This window comes from Garra rufa, chromosome 23, assembly GCF_049309525.1.
Source record: "Garra rufa chromosome 23, GarRuf1.0, whole genome shotgun sequence".
Classification (NCBI taxonomy): Eukaryota; Metazoa; Chordata; class Actinopteri; order Cypriniformes; family Cyprinidae; genus Garra; species Garra rufa.
The window spans coordinates 10,122,412-10,142,999 of record NC_133383.1 but is presented as its reverse complement, the minus strand read 5'-3'; the positions used below and the strand labels follow the sequence as shown (position 1 = coordinate 10,142,999).

The following is a 20,588-nucleotide window of genomic DNA, read 5'->3' as shown; positions in this document are numbered from 1 at the left end:
GTCTGCTTTGCCATCACAGGAATTCATATTTTAGCCTCTTCAACAAGGCACAGCATTTAAGGCATCATTCACACACATGCAATATCCAATAGTAATATTGGTAACAATACAAGCTACACAGTCCAGAATGTATTTGTGTGCTGTATTTGCTGGCCTATGCATCACAGAGAGCGAGCGAGTGAGAGCGAGGCAGCGGAGTGGTGTGATTGGACAGGGGGAGGGGTAGAGAGCCAGAGACTGGCTTGTTGACGTTCAGGCTGCTGACGTGAGCGGCTTCATTCAAGAAACCCATGAATATTAAATCAACCCCAGCCGCCACACTGCACCGCACAGCAGCCGTTTTTCACGCCAGCTCACCGTCCTTCCGCCCCCGCTGACCCTGACAGAACGATAGTGAGCGACTAACAGGACCTCAGAGGAAACGGCCATGCAGAAGAACGAGAAAATAAGAACGCTTGCTTGAAATAGCAAGGATGCTGGATTCAGAGATGATAAGCTCTGCCTCTTCTTTTCCTCCTCTCTCGTCACATCACTCCATCCTCACACCGCAGCCGCACTGAATGAATGAAGCAGAGTCCAACGCTTTCGTGTAGCCCTTCATGGCCACCAGGTTTGTCTGTGTGTGATTTTTTTAAATTTTTTATTATTATTTATTTTTTGCATGAAAATCATGATGGGAAGTCTTGTTTTTGTAGTTGCATGAGGAGCAGTCACACTTTGCAGTGACAATTTACAGTATTTTAGCTCTCACGGATGCATTTCTTTGATTTTTACCAGCAAATAAACCAATCTTTCATCCAATTCCAAGAAGAACTGCTTGGAAATTTATGAGTTGGATGTTTTCAGAAGAGTATCTGATATGCGCCATTTGATCAGAGCAATGCATCGCATTTGCTGCATGTAGCGAGCATTTTTTTTTCACATAGGAGTGTTTTCACCCCTTTAACGAGTGTGAGAAAGATGTTTATCGCTGCTTTTAGCTCTCTGTGATGTAGGTTCGCATGAGAGAGCTGCATCCTCCGACTGGTGGTTTGAGAAAATGTCTTAGACCATGTGTGTTGGTTTTTCGGTCTCAACAATTAAGCAGAAGCGTGAAAAACTGTTTTCACACATACACATGTGAATATGCCTCTGTGACCTGTCATTAGGCCCCTTGTGAGCACCGAAATGACAGGTTAGAGGTGAGGAGAGCCGCACGGCGCCCACAATACCAGCTTTTTTTCTGTTGAGTGTTTGATAAAGACCATTTATCACTTTATAGGTGTGAAGAGAGAGAGAGAGAATCTCTTTGGCTAACTGCTTATTGGTTTCTGTGCTGTGTGTACTGTTGACTGTCTAGTTATTTTTTTTATAATCAGACACTCATGCACAGTGTACATCTTATGTACTGCACAATTAGTGGGCAGCTGTGTTTTTTCAGTATCTTTGAGATGCTATTATAGTTTTTTTATTGATATTCTGAACTGATTTTTATTTACATAATTTTATTTTGTTATAATTATGTTTAAAAAATTTGATTATAGCACAGATATAACACAAAAAGAAAACACAAAACCAGTCATAAGTTGGAAAAATACATTGTATGGGTCAAAATTATCGATTTTTCTTTTATGCCAAAAATCATAATAAGTACGATAATAAGTAAAGATCATGTACCTTGAAGATATTTTGTAAATGTCTTAACGTAAATATATCAAAACTTAATTTTTGATTAGTAATATGCATTGCTAAGAACCTTATTTGGACAACTTTAAAAGCAGTTTTCTCAATATTTTGATTTTTTTGCACCCAGATTTTCAAATAGTTGTATCTCAGCCAAATATTTTATTCAGCTTTCAGATGATGTATAAATATTTTGACTGGTTTTATGGTGCAGGGTCACATTTGTATATAAGACAGGAATAATTAATACCTAATAATAAAATTAATAAATAAAAAAATGACAAAAAAATGAAGAGTACAACAGAATATTCAATGTCTAGAGGATTATGAAATTATGATATTCGTAATATAATTAGGATGACAATTTTCATTTTAATTATAGTAACATTTTTGTAATTATGTGGTATGTTTTTGTCATTTTTTTCACTTTTTATCAGTTTTAGTTTAAATTACTTTAGTTAAACTAAAATAAAAAAATGAGAAATGCTGCCTTGTCAACAAGCTGAAACAAAATATGTTATTTACATTTGATATTATTAGTTAACATTTGTTTATTTCGGGTAATGAATGTTTTTATGGTTTTACTTGTAGTTAACTATAATAATCCTGGTGAGAAGCATGGCAGTATGTTGGGGTGCACAATATTTCATATCAAATCCACTAATAATTTATATTTTTAAATTAAATTAAATGTAATTTAAATATGCATGCTTGTTTAGCATGTTTTTACATTTTACAGCATTATCTAATGTCTAAAGTTTTCATTTCTTAAGTTTTTACATTATGTTGTGATGCCTAAATTTACTTAAGTTAAATTTTAAAATAAAAAATAAATAAATACATTTTAAAATCAGCAACTTAGTTCATTTGCCAGCACTGTGCTTCCCCATCCTCACATTGTATATTAAATCCGATGATGTACAAGAAAACATTTAAGCAGCTGATCTAACACATTCTTGACAGCATGACAGATGTACCTCTATGCACCGGTAATTTGATGCCACTGTTTTTGTGAAGGTTTCATCTGCAGTGATTTATTCTCCGTCAGAACCTTTTAGAACACATGGACGCGTGTTCTGAGAGAGTACGGCTGCTTGAGTGCTTGAGTGTTGCTGCATGGACAAAATCACAAGTGCATTAGGCTGATATCATGAACCCAGAGAGATTGTGAGGTGTTTTATGAGTCGCTGTATTTTACAGTATCTGCTCTTTCTCTCTGTCCCTCCCTCCCTTTATCTCTCTTTTGTCACACTGTGTTTGTTTTTCCAGACGGGCAGCTCTTAGCTCAGGTACAGAGTATTAATAATTAAAACAGAGTTTGGTGCCCTTTCTGAGGGACAGATGAAGGCCTGACAGCAGGAAGATGGAGGATTGCTGCATAGAGAGATTGAGACAGAGATAGATGGAGTGCTTCCCCTTCTGATTGAAAAAAAGCTTTTCATTTTCTCTATTATCTACATCATCTTGACCTTTGTGAGCACATAGTCTGATTGAGAGATTCTGTGTGTTTGAGGTCAGCCAGTGAGCGTCATTCTGATGGTTCTTCTCAGAAGATGACTATACTGTCTAGAGGTTCTCAGTGATGCTTTATTTTAAGTATTCTAAGATGATTCTTAGAAAAGCTCTTTGGAGAAATAAAATGAGGCAATAACATATGCAGTATGACTAAGTTCATTTGGGACTGGAAGATTTAGATATATATGTGACCCTGGACCACAAAACCAGTCATAAGGGTCTTTTTTTATTATTGAGATTTATACATCATCTGAAAGCTGAATAAATAAGCTTGTTTTAGGATAGGACAGTATTTGGCCAAGATACAACTATTTAAAAACCTGGTGTCTGAAGGGGCAAAAAAATCTAAATATTGAGAAAATCCCCTCTGATGTTGTCCAAATGAAGTTCTTAGCAATGCATATTTACAGTAGTAAATTTACAAAGTATCTTCGTGGAACATGATTTTAACATCCTAACGATTTTTGGCATAAAAGAAAAACCGTTGACCCATGCAAAGGCTATTGCTACAAATATACTCATGCTACTTGAGACTGGTTTTGTGGTCCAGGGTCACATATGTGAGTTTATATTGCATATTTTTGGTTGCAGATGGAATTGATCTAAGCTTGCATTGACAACTTGCTGGATATTATTGTCTCAGGCGAAAAATATAGTGGTGTTTGCACACCAAAAGTGAATTTAATTATTTGTGCGAATAGATTACATATAAAGTCAATGTAAAGATGCAAAATTGCCACAAACACATGATCAGAAAATCCAGTCAGCAAATCAGCTAAGAAACATGTTGACACGTCCAGTTTGACACGTTTGGTTGTATCAGAAAATGGACGAAAGCATTACGCAGTGATTTTATTCATGCAAGTGACACAAAAAACACCCCAGTAATCTAGAGCGATAATGCAATGAGAATATTCGCTTTGTGTTTTGTGCACACTCTTAACAGATTCTCAGTTTTGTGCTTTACAAAGATTATCAGATGTTTAGTTCCGGTATTTGGACCAATCTTGTTTTTCTGATCTAAAACACCTTATGAATTTGCATTCATATTTTCTTCTAAAGATAATGTGACATTATCAGTGATGTGGAAGTTCCCAGCAGAACTGCAGCGGGTTTTGATGCAACCTCCGCTGCTTTGTTTCTGGTCAGAGTTGTGAGATGTCAGTTTGAATACATTCCTAGAAGCTGACAAGGCAGAGGTGAAAAGCCAACGAGTGTCCTGCTGGGAAAAAGCGTGTGCACATGTTTGTTTTGGTGGTTGACTTCTGTTGTATTTTAAAGGAGTAATCGGATGCCCATTGTCAAAAAGTTGATATGATTTTTAAGTCTCTTAATGAAACATACTTTGGTTAAAATTCCTCAGTGCAGTGTTGCCAGATTGGAAATGTCCAAGTATCGTACCAGAAGCTCAAAATTATCGTATTTGGGAGAAAATTATCGTATTTGAGTCAAACGTTCAAAATAAAGATATTTGTCTAGATGTTACAGCTATTTCTTTTCAGCACTCATTTTCTATACCTTGTTGCAATGCTAAACTAATTATCTTACCCTAGTCAAACGTTCAAAATACAGCTATTAATCTAGATGTTACAGCTATTTATCCTTTTCAGCACTCATTTTCTATACTTTATGTTAAACTAACAACCTCAGTTTTGAAACAACTGACCTGCGACAGGAACGTTAACTTGTGCTCGTGTCTCGTGAGAGAGAGCCATTCTCTATGATGATTGGTTACGTATATACGTAAGGTTGGATGAAAGACATGCGTAACGCCACGTTCACGTCTCCTCACAATCATGAAGGTAGACGTAGGATCCACACAGCTAGATCTTTGAGAATAGAAGCTCTATAATTACAACGATCATGGTGTCACAAAATTCTGAAATTATCGTACATTGTGGTATTATTGATCGTACATCGTACAGAGGTCAAAATTATGGTACAAATACGATAATTATCGTACGTCTGGCAACACTGCCTCAGTGGTAGTGTAAAACAACATCCTTTTTACTTTGTCAAAAACAGCTCTGTTCACAGCAACCCGCTTTGGTGCATGTCCCTTTAAATACTAATGAGCTCTGCTCACCCCACCCTGAGCAGTTCTCTGAGATACTGTAAACTTTAGCCACATTTAGCCACAGAACTTGCTAACTAGCACATTGTTAGAAAAGGCGATTCGCAAAGATTCATAAAAACACCTTATTCTCACTTCTTCTGTAGTTGAAGCTAGATCACGAATGATTCGCATGAACGGGTAGATAAGGAGGGGGTGCATTCCCTTCAAAAACAAAAGTAATCCTCTGTCTTTAGCGGCTCTGATGCCGGGAGTAAATGATGACTGCTATTATCATTATTACATCCAACAGTAAAACACCTCAGTCGCTTAAAAGGGTCATCGGATGCAAAACTCACTTGTACATGTTGTTTGAACATTAATGTGTGTTGGCAGTTTGTGTACACAACCACCCTACAATGATAAAAATCCACCTAGTGTTTTTTTTATCTTTAAAAGTAATATCTCCTTTTTAAAATCAGGTCATTCTCAGATTCTTGTCGTTGTTACGACGCACCGACAGAGGCCACTCCCACAACAGTTGATTGACACGAGTGCCTTACCTTAGACCTGCCCTCACCGAGCTGAAACACTCAGACTCCAATCGCCATTGTGTCGAATCAGGTGCAGGGGAAGACAAGAAGGTCTCCAATTGAGCCATTGAGGTGTTCTGTTGTTGGATGTAATAAGTAAACATTGCGGCTCGTCATCCCTCTGCAGAGAGGGACGGGGCGAGCAGAGCTCATTAGCATTTAAAGGTTCATGCAACAGAATAGCTCGCTCTAAAAAGGGCTGATTTTGACAAGGTGAAAAGAGTGTTTTTTACACTACCATTGAGAAATTTTAACTAAAGTATGTTATAGACTTCTCAATAAGACCCTAAAGAATCATATCAACTTGTGGAACGTGGGCATCCGATGACAACTTCAAGAGACATTCTTGTCTACTCCCGTGTGACGTCACACAGCCAAGAACCTGAGAATGGCTTGATTGATTGAGAAAGGGGTTATTATTTATAGGGATTTAAAAAAAAAAAAACATTTTTATCATTATAGGGTGGATGTGTACACACACTGCCAACACACATTTATGTTTAACCATTAAATGCATGACTATTTCGCTAATCGTTATTACATATTTGGGTCTTTAGCGACCCGGACATATATATCCAGCACGGATGGATCTTTAACTGCTGCAATAGCAAAAAAAAAAAAGAGATTGATTTGCAATAGCAAAACAAGATGATTTTACCGTCATCGTTATCATCAGTGCACACTTCCACAGTACATTCAGCATCTGGCTCATATTCGCGATCTCAACCATATTCGAACCATATGAATCAGAAAACAGACATTATTTTTCATTTTATAATTTTTTTTTCTTGTTTTATTTTTTATAACGAATAAATTGAGAAATACTAAAAAGCTGATGCCAAAGTAAAAAAAAAAATGAAGGAGGGAGAGGGTAGTAAATGACGTCCCGGGTCGCTTAAGACCCGAGGTATGCATTTAAGGATTAAACAACATGTAAAAATTTATTTTGCATCCCCTTTAATCTGAACCAATGACTTTTCACTAAGACATTTATTATGTTTATTATGCCTTTTGTTTTTTTAAAGGAGAAGTTCACTTCCAAAACAAAAATGTACAGATAATTTACTCACCCCCTTGTCATCCAAGATGTTCATGTCTTTCTTTCTTCAGTTGTAAAAAAAAAAATAGTTTTTTTGTGGGAAACATTTCAGGATTTCTTTCCATATAGTAGACTTGGCAAGACAAGCTAGACAAGATAAGCATTTGAGGTTAAAAAGTATATAAATTGTAATTTTTTAAAGTAAATAACTGATTGTTTTGTAGATAAGACCCTTTGAAGCTGCATTTAAACTGCATTTTGGAAGTTCAAACTCACGGCCACCATAGAAGTCCACTATATGGAGAAAAATCATGAAATGTTTTCCTTTCTTTGAAGGAAGAAAGACATGAACATCTTGGATGACAAGGGGGTGGGTAAAATATCTGAATTTTTGTTCTGAAAGTGAACTTCTTCTTTAAAGAAAACTTGAACCTTAATTTCACATGAGCACCACAGATCAGTGTACCTGGAACTCGTCTGCTAACTGTCCAGCCATCGTCCAACAAACATTTGTATTTCTTTTGAAGTGTAGAATTAGTTTTTTACTGGATATTTGTCTTGTTTCTGTAGCACTGCCAGTAACTCGAACCGCAGCTCGCCGGCCTGCTCACCCGTCCTGCGTAAACGCTCGCGCTCCCCAACGCCCCAAAGTCCAGAGGGAGAGAACATGGTGGAAAAGAGCTCTGATCATTCCTCCGATAAAACCCCCTCCACTCCGGAACAAGCCGTCCAGCGCACCTACAGCCAGTCGCTTCACACCACCCGCCCCTCAGGAAAAAACTCCAAGGTAAACGCGTGTGACTGTACCTACTGTACTTTCGCTCTCTGCTTTCATATACTGCATGTCTTGCACATTTATTGCTACTGTGGGATCAGATTCCTTTTCAGTGCAGGTTTTTAAACTCGATTCTGAGTCATATTATACAATTGCAGATGATTTATACCCATAAAGATGATAGTCCACATGTTCCCTCGTGATAACAATGTTTACAGTTTTAGTTTTCCAGTAAATTGACTTCAAAACCCAGTGAGCTGCCTACCTAAACTTTTTTTTAGAAATCGTATTATGTTAGCAGCATATTCATTGTGGATAAGGCAGTCACAGAAGAGTTGAAGAAATTGTGTGTGTGTGTGTATATATATATATATACTATTTTTTATTTAATTTTAAATATTAAAATATTATTTAATGAGACTCTATTAATATATTCCCATTCTCGTTATATATACATTTTTGTATTTTAATTGACTGAAAAATGGTAATAACTGTAATATTGTGAAATATTATTGCAATTTAAAATAGTGGTTTTCTATTTTAATATACTTTAATATGAATTTTCAGCATCATTACTCCAGTCTTGTCAAATGATCCTTCAGAAATCATTCTAATATGCTTTTTTATTATTAATGTTGGCAACAGTTGTGCTGCTTAATGTTTTTTTGGAACCTGTGATACTTTTTTGGATTCTTTGATGAATAAAACATTTAAAAAAAAACAGCATTTGTTAAAAATAGAAATCTTTTGTAACAGAATACACTACTGTTCAAAGTTTGGGGTCAGTAAATATTTTCTGTTTCCTTCTTTGAAAGAAATTTGTACATTAATTCAGCAAGGATGTGTTAAGATGATAAAAAGTTATAGTAAATGTTTATATTGTTAGAAAAGATTTCTATTTTGAATAAATGCTGTTCTTTTTGACTTTTTATTAATCAAAGAATCCTGAAAAAAGTATCACAGGTTCCCAAAAAGTATTAAGCAGCACAACTGTTTCCAACATTGATAATAAATTAGCATAATAAAATTATTTCTGAAGGATCATTTGACACTAAAGACCGTAGTATGTAAATTGTGAAAAGTCAGCTTTGATTTGCAAAAATAAATATTTTAAAGTATATTAAAATAGAAAACTGTTATTTTAAATTGCAATAATATGTCATAATATTACCTTTTCTCTGTAATTTTTAATCAAATAAATTGAACTTAAATTTTGATCTTTTTTTTTGATAAAATAAATTGAACTTTGTACTTAAATAATACGCTTCTAAAGATGTACAGTAGTCAGTGAGGCAGCTCAGTAGATTTTGAAACAGCTCTTGCTTTCATTTTTCAGGTTTTTATACGCGAGATAAAAGTCTGCTCTGATTTGAAGTCAGTAATCGTTGCATAATCATTTCATATTCATCAGCACCTCATGTACAGGAGATAATCACAGAACATCCGCTATGTTGAGAAGCTTTGCCACCCAACAGTGTTTTTCTTTTTCTCCCATTTCTTCACTTACTCATACAGTTTTGTTTCTGTTTGTTTTCTGATTATCTGTTCTTCCTTTCATGCATGCTAGTCACACAAGAGACTGTCTAAAGTAAGCATCACTCTTTTCTGCTCTACTGTACGTCCACCCTGCCTGTGAGCCATCCCATTATGCTCTGCTTCACCTGTCCGTGCTATTTAACCTAGTACATGCTAAGCAAACCTTGTGCAAAGCCAAGTAATGTTTTAGTAATACCAAGTTAAATGTTTTGAAAAAAAAAACAAAACTTGTAGAGACACATTACTCATGTCGCAGAGGCAGAAAAACATAAATTAGTAAATCATCTCACACCTGACCTCTTACTCTTGATGAACTTTCTCTCCAGTATGACAGATTAAACCTGATTAAAGTAAGAAATCGATATTTGTGCCCTTGAGTCCTGACCTGTCCTTGAGAAGAATCCGCAGTAGAGAACCAGTAGCTCTGTCCAATGCTCTCATTACACTTCTGTCTCCATTGTGCTGACGTTTGGAGTCAGAGAAAGAGAGTTTTGCAGAGATTGCTTTTAGGTGTTTATATTTGTGTTCCATATTTATGTACCATAAAACTGTGTCGGAAGCACTGCTACGATTCTTTTGAGGTAGTCGTGGTTTTGTAGATCAGTTCTTAATAAAATGTACAATATGTCGTGCAACATTTTAAAGAAAACTTTTAATTTAGTGTAAAGACTGCCCCCTTGTGGTAGATTTGTGTATGAGGGATGTGCTATGATCCAAGCACCAATGAAATCCCATACACAAACAGAGCTTTCCCATAATCCCTTATTTTATGATATACTCAAATGAATTGCACTTATACCTGTGCTGATCAAACATTTTAGATAGATAGATAGATAGATAGATAGATAGATAGATAGATAGATAGATAGATAGATAGATAGATAGATAGATAGATAGATAGATAGATAGATAGAATCTTAATGGAAAACACAGGTATACCTGCAGATTTTGAATTAAACCCTGTGGTGTGTGTATAATATGTATCTAGTCCAATATAAATCTTTGTATATTCCCTTAAAGGGATAGTTCTCCCAAAAATTACAATTTTGCCATTAATTACTCACCGTTATGTTGTTCCTTCATTCATCTTCGGAACACAAATTAAGATCTTTTTGATGAAAAGTGATAGGTATCTGACTATGCATAGACAGCAGGGAAGAGAAGAAATTGTTGAATGAAGATATTTTTGTTTTCTTTGCACACAAAAAGTAGCTTGTAGCTTCATAAAATTACAGTTTTAACAACTATTTTAACAATTTCCGCACTACCTTTCTGGGCCTTGAACCTGGTAGTTGCGTTGCTTTCTATGCGGGGTCAGAAGGCTCTTGAATTTCATCAAAAATATCTTAATTTCGCTAAGATGAACGCAGGTCTTACTTGTTTGGAATGACGAGGGTGAGGAATTTATGACAGAATTGACTATCCCTTTAAAAACTCACTCTGATGTTTCTCTGTTTCTCTCGTTTCTTCCACCATCAAAATCGGATTCTTCAAACTCACAGAAAAGTCAAAGCTGGTATAACGTAAGTCTGCTTTTATTCTTCATTATGTTCTGCTCATGTTATGTTATGTTGTGTGTTTGTATGAAATTGTCATATTGGGGTCATTCTTTAGGAAACGGATGCTGTTTTTCTTTATTTAAATACTATTTTGTTGCTTGTCCACATGGCTTTATCAGTTGATGAGAATCATGTGAATCTGGGAGGTTGTTTGAGTTAAACTGCTTTCAGACATTTCATGTTGGAAATGATTACCTCTTTCTTGTGTAAGGCTGGATGTTTGACCTGACATTTCCCAGCATTTGTTTTCCTGTGGGAAAGAATTGATTTTTTTCTTTGGGTCAGCCTGGTCTTAATGACATTTTTCATCATTTTACAAGTGCCTTTGTGATGTTGTGTCAATATGTTATGGTCAGTCATAACCTCTGGGCCATCACGATGAAAGTGCACTGTAGAACGGCAGAACAAAGACTGCAGTGTTCTTTCTCTCAAATAAACAGCGTTTCTGTTTGTGTCGTGGATCAGGCTGTGTTACTGGTCGAACATAATGCATCTAAAAATGTATATGCATAGTATAACTCGGTTAATTCGATTTAGGAGGAATTTGGTGAAAAACATTTCAGTTCATGAGATTTTGAGGTCTCCTGACATACTTGAGAACTTTCCTTAAGTCTTTGCTTTTTAGACTTTTCTTTTGTTGTCTACATTTTATCCTTAAAATTTACATTTTAAATTTTTATTTCCTTATATTTTATCCCCAAAAATCACTTTAAAAGCAGAATTGAATGTTTATATGATGCACATATTTTTCAGTTCTTTACAGGCTTATTTGTTTTGCAATTTAATGGACAAATCCTGATTACATTATATTATTTGAGACACTGGATCACAAAAGTAACTTAAGTAGCACGGGTATATTTGTAGCAATAGCTAAAAATACATGGGTCAAAATTATTGATTTTTCTTTTATGCCAAAAATCATTAGGATATTAAGTAAAGATCATGGTCCATGAAGATATTTTACAAATTTCCTACCGTAAATACATTATATTGTCAAAAGTATTAGCACACCCTCTTCTAATGAACTGGTTTGACTAGTCATTTCCACAAGTACAAATCTTAAAGTTTGTTAAATAATGATATTCTGGGGAATTGTGTGCTTCTAATTTTATAGTAAGAGTTTGGACAGGACCCTTTTCTATTCTAGCATGACAATGCCTCTGTGCATAAGGTAAGGTTCATAAAGAAATTATTGATTCAGTAAGTGTAAAAAAAAAAATTAACTGGTCTGCATAAAGCCAAGTCCTAATCCATCCTAGAGCACCTCTGGTGTGACTTTAAATGCAGACCTTGAGCCAAAAACTCATCACCAAACACCAATGAATTGTACATAAATTATATGGACAAAAAAGGCACTTCCAAAACTGTGGCAACAAATATGGAAACATAATTAATGTATTTAAAAATAGTATTTCCATTTCTGTTGTAACTGTTTTGGAGGTGTCTAAAATGACTGTACCCATATGTACAATACATTGGTGTTTGCTGATTAATTTTTGGCTCAAGGTCTGCATTTAAAACCACACCAGAGGTGTTCAGTTTGGATTAGGACTTTGGCTTCTTCCACACTGACTGAATCAGTCATGTCTTTTTGAACCTTGCCTTATACACAGGGGCATTGTCATGTTAGAATAGAAAAGGCTCCTATCCGAACTGTTGCTATAAAATTAGAAGCACACAATTCCCTAGAATATCATTACATGCTTAAACGTTTAGACTTGCTCTCATTGAAATTTCTAAAGTAGTCAAACCTGTTCTTCAGATAGGGGGTGTCTCAATACTTTTGGCAGTATATCAAAACTTTATTTTTTATTAGTAAAAGGCATTGTTAAGAACTTCATTTGGACGACTTTAAAGGCACTTTTCTCAATATTTTCCTTTTCTAGATTCTAGATTTTCAATTGTAACAGTTTGAAGTAAATGATCTGCACTTAAAATGTTGACATGTAAATGGCTAAAAATTGTAAGGCGAGTACAAGGGCAATATAAGTGGGCATGAAGCTTTTGCATGTCTTCAAAAACAGAAGAAAACAGGATGTGTAGACACCAGCATCTGTGTGCAGATAACAGTGCCTGTTTATAAAAATCAGCAGGAAACAATGATGCTGGGACCCTCTCCAAGTGTGAGCTTATCAGAAAATACTAAGCTTTGCTCATTTTTGTTTTTCCTGGGTGGGCAGATAACCACAAGCTGTAAGATGTCAGCTGTAAACACTCTTCCTACGTCCATTCCAGTAGGGAAAAAGCATTTTCGCCACAGGACTGTAAATAATCACAACCCTGGTGGTCGCAGGGAAGGTCAAGTCAAGTCATTTTTATTTGTGTAGCACATTTTACAATCCATTGTTTCAAAGGAGCTTTACAGAAAATACATTAGGCCCTAAAACCCTGAGTGAACAAGCAAAGAGCAAACTGTGAGCAACAGACTCATCCTCCTATGTCTCCAACAACCGCACCTGGTTCGATTTTGGTGACTGTTTCAATTGAAATACATTTCAGTTTCAACAGTTTGCTCATATTTACCAATATGACCCAGATTTGACGTTGGGCATCAAGTGAAGTATTGTTCAAGTAAGGGACTTTCTTAGAGCTTCCGAAACGAATGCGATGAGATGGTTCTACCAAGTGTCTTGCTCCTGAGCTGAACAATGTGTGTGCCTCAGTAGTGGCCTCAGATGTTTTGCTTGAGAGGGGATTGGAGGAGAGGCCAGAAAGAGAGATGATTCACCCATTTGGCATTCCCTCAACTCCCCCCTTCCTCCAGCGCAGGAAGTTAACTAGAGTTCGTTCACCCCGTGAGAGTGCGAGTACGAGGGAGAGAAGGAAGACTGAGGCGTTGTCCTTGGCCGTGCCTCAACACTAACACCATAAAATGACTTGTGCACAATGGGGGCCTCTGTGATTCTCTCTCAAACTTTCTTTATCTCTGTGTCCTATATTTTTCTCCACCCCCCACTGTTTTGATCTCTTACTCCCACCTCATGAAACAAAATAAAATGCTTTTCATGTTAATTCTTTTGGGTTTCGCAATGAAATGAAAACATTTGTGGAAGCTTAAGTGTCTTGTTCAGGCATCACGCCCCTCGGGGTCTTCAGGAAACTGACAGAAGCAGCTATCACTGCAGTCTAAATTATGTTTTTGCAACATTTCTGGAGAGACATGAAATCTAGGTTGCCCTGGGATGGGGAGGGCTGTAATGACAGTCCTAGGAGTAGCATATAAATCTCACAGCTCTTCGATCATGAGTGAGAAAAATGTACAGCCTGAAGCAAAGAGCTTACTACATCTGACATGGCCCCTCCTCTCCCCTCTCCTTGGCATTCTATTGGTCAGCTTGGTTCTTTAGCTCCTCCCCCTCCCTGTTTTCGCACACACAAACATCTCTCAGACCACTCCCACTCCTCTTGGCAGAATTGTTTTGTAGAAAGTCTCAGTGAGAACTCTTTCCTGCCATAGTAAAGAGTTGTTTCAGCTCAAGTTGGTCTTTCTGTGAGATTCAATCAGGCAAATTTTGCATCCTCTGGGAAGAAATTTACTCAAGCAACTCACAGCAGATGAACGCATCTTGGCTTGCAAGAATATTAATGCGTGTAATTTTGACAATGCGTGATGAACGAAATACTATTTTTTTTGTCTGAAGACAGGAGTATTTTTTCCAACAGGTGGTTGTTTTTTTGGAGGTTCCTCAAGCTGTCAAACACTTCTGTTTTTGGTTTTGCGTAAATAGATGTTTGCCTCTGGATATTTCGAGGATAACAGTCTCACAATTTAGTTTTTCTTGCCAAAATTAATTTTTTGTCGCCATGCAAATGCTCCAGTTAGATACCGTAATGGAAAACCTTCATGAACCATTTTGATCTGAAACATTGTAAAGTGGCGAGGTTCTTCAGTTATTGACCGGATCTGGAACTACATCTTGTATTTTGTGAGTTTGGTGGATCAACAGACGTGGATCATCAAGGACTAAAACAAGAAGAGAGCAGCTGTAAGGAACATTTCCATTTTGAGAGCATCAAGTGATCAATTTCAAGTGGCGAACATTGCTACGTTACCACTAACTGTCCTCTATGTCTTGTTTAAATTTGACTCATTTCCTGAGGAAAACGTGCTCCATTTTCATTAGCAACAGCGATGTGTGTCTCTCAATGTGAGGAGTCCTCTTGCTGCCTGTGGAGGATTGTTTGGCTCGTGTTTAGATGTTGAGACTCATGAGAATCCCAACAAAATAGGTAATGCCAAAGTGCAGTTGCAGAGGTTACTCCAGGTCATTTCAGAGCTGAGCCTGGTGAAGCTGGACTGGAGATCAGCGCACATGCTGTGAATCATTGCACCACTGTCAGGAGCTCAGACAATAAGTGGCAACGTCTCCACAACTGGACAGAAGCGATGGAAGTCCTCAGTTTTGAGGCAGAGTCTGATTGGCTCTACAACTGGGAGGCAGTCCAAGAACCCGAAGTGCCCCCGTGTGACTGGACAGACTGGGACTGGGATTCTGAGAGTGTTCCTGCTGTAAGCAACCAATCAGAGAGCAGTTGAGAAGGGAGGCATCTCCCTCCTTTTGTATGGCTTTGGTTATGTTAGATCATGAGCATCTCACAAATAGTATGCTGTTTCAGTTGGGACAGAAAGTACTGTTGAGTGATTTGGTGAAAATGAAGCCAACATTGAAAAATAATAATAATATTATTTTTGGGGGGTTGTTCTCTGAAGCAGTCAGTTATACAACACAACAAAACACACACATATACACAAATATTTAAGTTCATGCATGTAGATATATATACTAGTTTTTAAACAGTAAGATTTTAATGATTTATAAAGAAGTCTCTTCTACAATTTTAAAATAGTTTTACTATTTTTTTTGCATCATTACTCCAGTCACATGATCCTTCTGAAATCATTCTAATATTCTGATTTGCTGCTTAAAAAACATTTATTGTTATTATAATTATTATTATGTTGAAAACAGCTGAGTAGAATTTTTTGGGGTTTCTTTGATGAAAAAAAAAATTCAGAATAACAGCATTTATCTGAAATTGAAATCTTTTGTAACATTATAAATGTCTTTATCATCACAGCATTCTTGCTGAATAAATTTAAATTACTTTCCCCTAAAGCTTTTGAATTGTGTCAAAAGGTATAGTGTATATTGTTACAAAAGCTTTTTATTTCAGATAAATGCTGATCTTTGGATCTTTCTATTAATCAAAGAATTCTAAAAAAATTGTCAACTGTTTTGAATATTGATAATAATAATAATAATGAAAAACATTTTTTTGAACAAAAAATCAGCATATTAGAATGATCATGTGACACAACACTTAAGTCTGGCATAATGATGCAAAAAAATTGCTTTGAGCACAGGAATAAATTACATTTTAAAATATATTCTAATAGAAAGCAGTTATTTGAAATAGTAAACATTTTTTACAATATTACTGGTTTTGCTGTATTTTGGATCAAATAACGGCGCGCTTGGTAAGCAGAAGAGACTTCTTTAAAAAACATGAAAAATCTTACTGTTCAAAAACTTTTGACTGGTAGTATATATCATTTTTATTTGAATAAATATGTATAAATATAATATAAAATATATTATAAATATTAAATATACTGTAAATATATTTGATTTTAATTATGGAATTTACTTTTTACCTTTAAAAAAAAAAATCTTTGTATGTTGTATATGGGGGACACAAATGGCACCCATTTTGTAGAATGACCCTTTACAGTTTGTCTCTAACAAACAATGTATGAGGTCATTGTACGCTTTCAGAAATGCCTCTGAAATGTCTCTGTTTGGATGTTTGTGGCTGTGTGTGAGTGTTGTACAAAGCTGGTTTCATTCGCCCTCTCCTCTTGTCTCTCAGGTTTTGAGCCCCACGTACAAACAGCGAAATGAAGACTTCAGGAAGCTCTTTAAGCAGCTGCCCGACACAGAGCGCCTCATTGTGGGTGAGTTTTACATTTAATCTTTATTCAACAATGTAACAGTTATTACAGTTTTCACAACTTTTATAAAAAAAAAAAATCCACTAGTGCTAACCTATTATATTTTTGCTGTGTGTGATCGGAAACAACATGCCAAACATGGAAAAGTTTAATGTGTGAAAGTGGCTGTTGTATCTTAACCTCTGACCTCTCGCCTCATCCTGACAGACTACTCCTGTGCCCTGCAGAGAGATATCCTCCTGCAGGGTCGCCTCTACCTCTCTGAAAACTGGATTTGTTTCTATAGCAACATATTCCGCTGGGAAACGCTGGTGAGTTAATGAATTACTCTCATCTCAGAGGGCATCAGTCTCTCATGCCATACTCTTGCACAGCTGGATTAGTAGCTGTGTGAGCTGTGTGAGGGAAAGCAGCTAATTTCTGCCCTTCTTTTAAAGATGTAGCCCTTTATTGGTCTTTTTGGCTCTGGAAATAGTGATAGGCATTGCATATACTATGCTGAGATGCAGCTGTTGCTGGTTTATTGAGTTGTGTTGTCTTGTATGTGTAGCTGACTGTGAGGTTGAAAGATGTTTGCTCCATGACGAAAGAGAAGACGGCTAGACTCATCCCCAATGCCATCCAACTGTGCACAGACAGTGAAAAGGTAAACACAGGCCTTTTTTTGACATAACACCAGTAGTGTACCAACACTAAACCTTCACATATTGTCCTCCAGCACTTTTTTACCTCATTCGGGGCACGAGATCGGACGTACATGATGATGTTCAGACTCTGGCAAAATGCTCTACTGGAAAAGGTTGGACAAGACACGTGGCATTATATCTAACGATCTGTTGAAAGCAAATTTTTGTTAGCCATGTTCACCCACTGTGTCTCTCATTTTATCTAGCCATTGTGTCCTAAAGAGCTGTGGCATTTTGTCCATCAGTGTTATGGGAATGAACTCGGTCTGACCAGTGATGATGAGGATTATGTACCTCCTGATGACGACTTCAACACCATGGGGTGAGTTTTCCCCCGTCGTGAATGTTCAACCGTTTAGGAGATCCATAATTTACAAATCTCCACTCTCACACACAGCTTTGTTAGAAGAGGTCCAGAAAACAGATTAAATGTAGTCTGAACTTAAAAATTCATTCCTATATACTGACATCGAAAACAGTCCAAATCCAATCCAATCCAAACCAATTTTATTTTTTAAAGAAATTAATACATTTAGACAGAAAGGATTCAAGTGTGGCAGTTAAGACTTTTGTAGTGTTTCAAATTAAATGCTGAAAAATGTTTTCACAAAAAATGGAATGCAGCAACTACTTTCTACATTGATACTTTCTAGTTTCATGAGCATCAAATCAGCATATTAGAATGATTTCTGAAGGATCATGTGACACTCAAGACTGGAGTAATGATGTTGAAAATTTAGCTTTGTATCACCGAAATAAATTACATTTTATATTAAAGGTGCAAGCAGCATTGAAAGGACCCTTGCACACAGGCTCACTGCCACTTGGTGGTTTTAGGGAAACAGCGAACGGTGAGAAATATGCATTTAAAATAGTAAATATATGAGGAATATGTCAAAGTCATTTATATGTGCCAAACTTCCTGCTGCCAGCTGGTGGCACTATGACTGTAACTGAATATTGGGATGTATGTCTTCAGGCCAGGACTTTTATCAAACATACGAAGTTTGGTGCAGATTTGGACATTGCGTGTTTAAGTTAGGGTAAAACAAGTCATTTCCTGTTGCCAGCAGGTGGAACTATGCTTATAATGGAATACTGGCCTTCAGATGTGTTCAGGCCAGGAATCTTATTAAACATGTGAAGTTTGTGGCAGATCGGATGTTGGCTGAATTATAACAACTACCCGTTTCATGGTGAAACATCTAAGTTTGTCACGTCCTTCAACAAAAACTCAAGATCTTCGCAATTTACCGTCACAAAGAGCTTTAGATTACACTGATCAAATTTGGTGTTGACCTGAAAACATCTCTAGGAGGAGTTTGTTAATATATGTCTGAAAATGGCAAAAACGGTACAAAACTTGCAGAGAACATTTTTTAACTTTGAAACCCAGCTTGAGAGGCACTTTGTTGAAATTTTATAGGTGGCGCTATCGAGCCATTTTACCACGCCCACTTCTCAAACCCATATCAGATGTAAATTTTCACCACTTTTGGCGTGTGTGCAAGGTTTCATGAGTTTTCAAGAATATTTAGACCCTCAAAAATGTGATTCATTTTGGAGAAGAAGAAGAAGAAACTGAGCAATTCCAATAGGGTCCTTGCACTACCAGTGCTCGGGCCCTAAATATATATTAATATAGAAAACTGTCATTTCAAATTGGAATGATATTTAACAATATTACTGTCTTTTTGATCAAATAAATGCAGCCTTGGTGAGCAAAAGAGACGTTTGAGAGGTTCAGAAGATCTTTGCTGTAGGCATCTTCATTTCTCCTTTTCACCCCCTGTCCAGATAGCATTGAGTCGGCGGACCGCCGGCGGCGCTCCGGCGGCAGTAGAAGCGTCAGAATGGCGTAATCGCAAACACTTTTTTGTTATATCAAAGGCGGCCCTTCGGAGGCAAACGCTATTTTCGAGCGATCGGTCGCCGCTTATATATATATATATATATATCTCACGCAGTTTATCAAGAATAATTGTATTTCAAAGTGGCTTGCCGCCAACCGGCCGCGGTCCATTAGACGGAGGCAACCGCCAAAGAAAATGAAGCAGTCGGCCCGCCGGCTTTTCGCCGGCGGCATCTCGCAAGAAATGGGAGTGACGGATTCGGCGGCAAACGTTTCATCCCCGCCAGCGGGACGCACCAATAGCTGACAGCTTAGGGCCGGCGGCAAAAAGAAGCCGTGCGGATATTTTTTGCTAGCTGGGGTCCATCAGTCCATCTCATTGTTATATGTGGGAGAGGGTCTATTCTGCTGCCCGAGCTGGTAATCTTGACCTGCAGCTGTTGCCCCTCTCCCTGGTGCAGGTACTGTGAGGAGATTCCCGCTGAAGACAACGAGGTCAATGACAACTGCCCCAAAACCCCAGACGCCAAAATGGACATCAGCCCCCAGCTCCACAGGAAGGTTTTCCCTAACAGCAGTCTGAATTCTACGGACAGCACAGACGCTCCAGTCAATGTAAGCACCAGATCCCTTTGCACAACACATCACTGCGTTACTTTGGGAATAGAAGTTTGTATGACATTAAAGAATTAGTTCACTTCCAGAATGAACATTTTCTGATAGTTTACTCAACCCAATGTCATCCAAGCATTTTATGTCTTTATTTCTTCAGTTGAAATGAATGAAGTTGCCCATACACATTGCAGAGCTAGTGCAAGATGAGCATTTGTGGTTATAGAAAATGACGTTTGGCTAGATAAGACCCTTATTTCTCGGTTGGGATCGTGTAGAGCCCTTTGAAGCTGCATTGAAACTGCAATTTCGACCTTCAGCCCATTGATCCCCATTGAAGTCCACTATATGGAGAAAATCCTGTATGTTTTTCTCAAAAACCTTAATTTCTTTGCGACTGCAGAACAAAAGACATGAACATGAGTCATCTTGGATGACATTGGGGTAAGTAAATTATCAGGAATTTTTTACTCTGGAAGTGAACTATTCCTTTAATGGTTTACAGCAGGGGTTCCCAACCTTTTTTACCCTGGGGCCCCCCCTCCTTCTCCGGTCTATTTTGCAAGGCCCCCCTATTCCTGACATGTCCTCTTATACTGTACTTCACAGTAAAGAGAAATGTATTTATTTTTAAACCTTTTTTATTAACCAAAACATTTGTTTTGCCTTATTATACTTCTACTGCATGTTAAAAATGTTAAAAAAATACTGCAAAAAAACTCAAAATTCAAACAAACTTTAAATTAAAACTTA

General features: G+C 37.1%; 1 protein-coding gene across 1 annotated transcript in view; it reads left to right on the top strand.

Annotated features, from left to right (window-relative positions):
• gramd1ba (GRAM domain containing 1Ba) overlaps positions 1–20,588 on the top strand; it is a 36,152-nt gene that overhangs the window by 5,617 nt on the left and 9,947 nt on the right. Inside the window, exons 2-9 of the mRNA XM_073829133.1 lie at positions 7,433–7,649; positions 10,676–10,696; positions 16,604–16,688; positions 16,893–16,996; positions 17,236–17,331; positions 17,404–17,484; positions 17,578–17,693; positions 19,685–19,838. Of these exons, the coding sequence (XP_073685234.1) occupies positions 7,433–7,649; positions 10,676–10,696; positions 16,604–16,688; positions 16,893–16,996; positions 17,236–17,331; positions 17,404–17,484; positions 17,578–17,693; positions 19,685–19,838 (874 nt within the window). The remainder of the gene's footprint in view (positions 1–7,432; positions 7,650–10,675; positions 10,697–16,603; positions 16,689–16,892; positions 16,997–17,235; positions 17,332–17,403; positions 17,485–17,577; positions 17,694–19,684; positions 19,839–20,588) is intronic.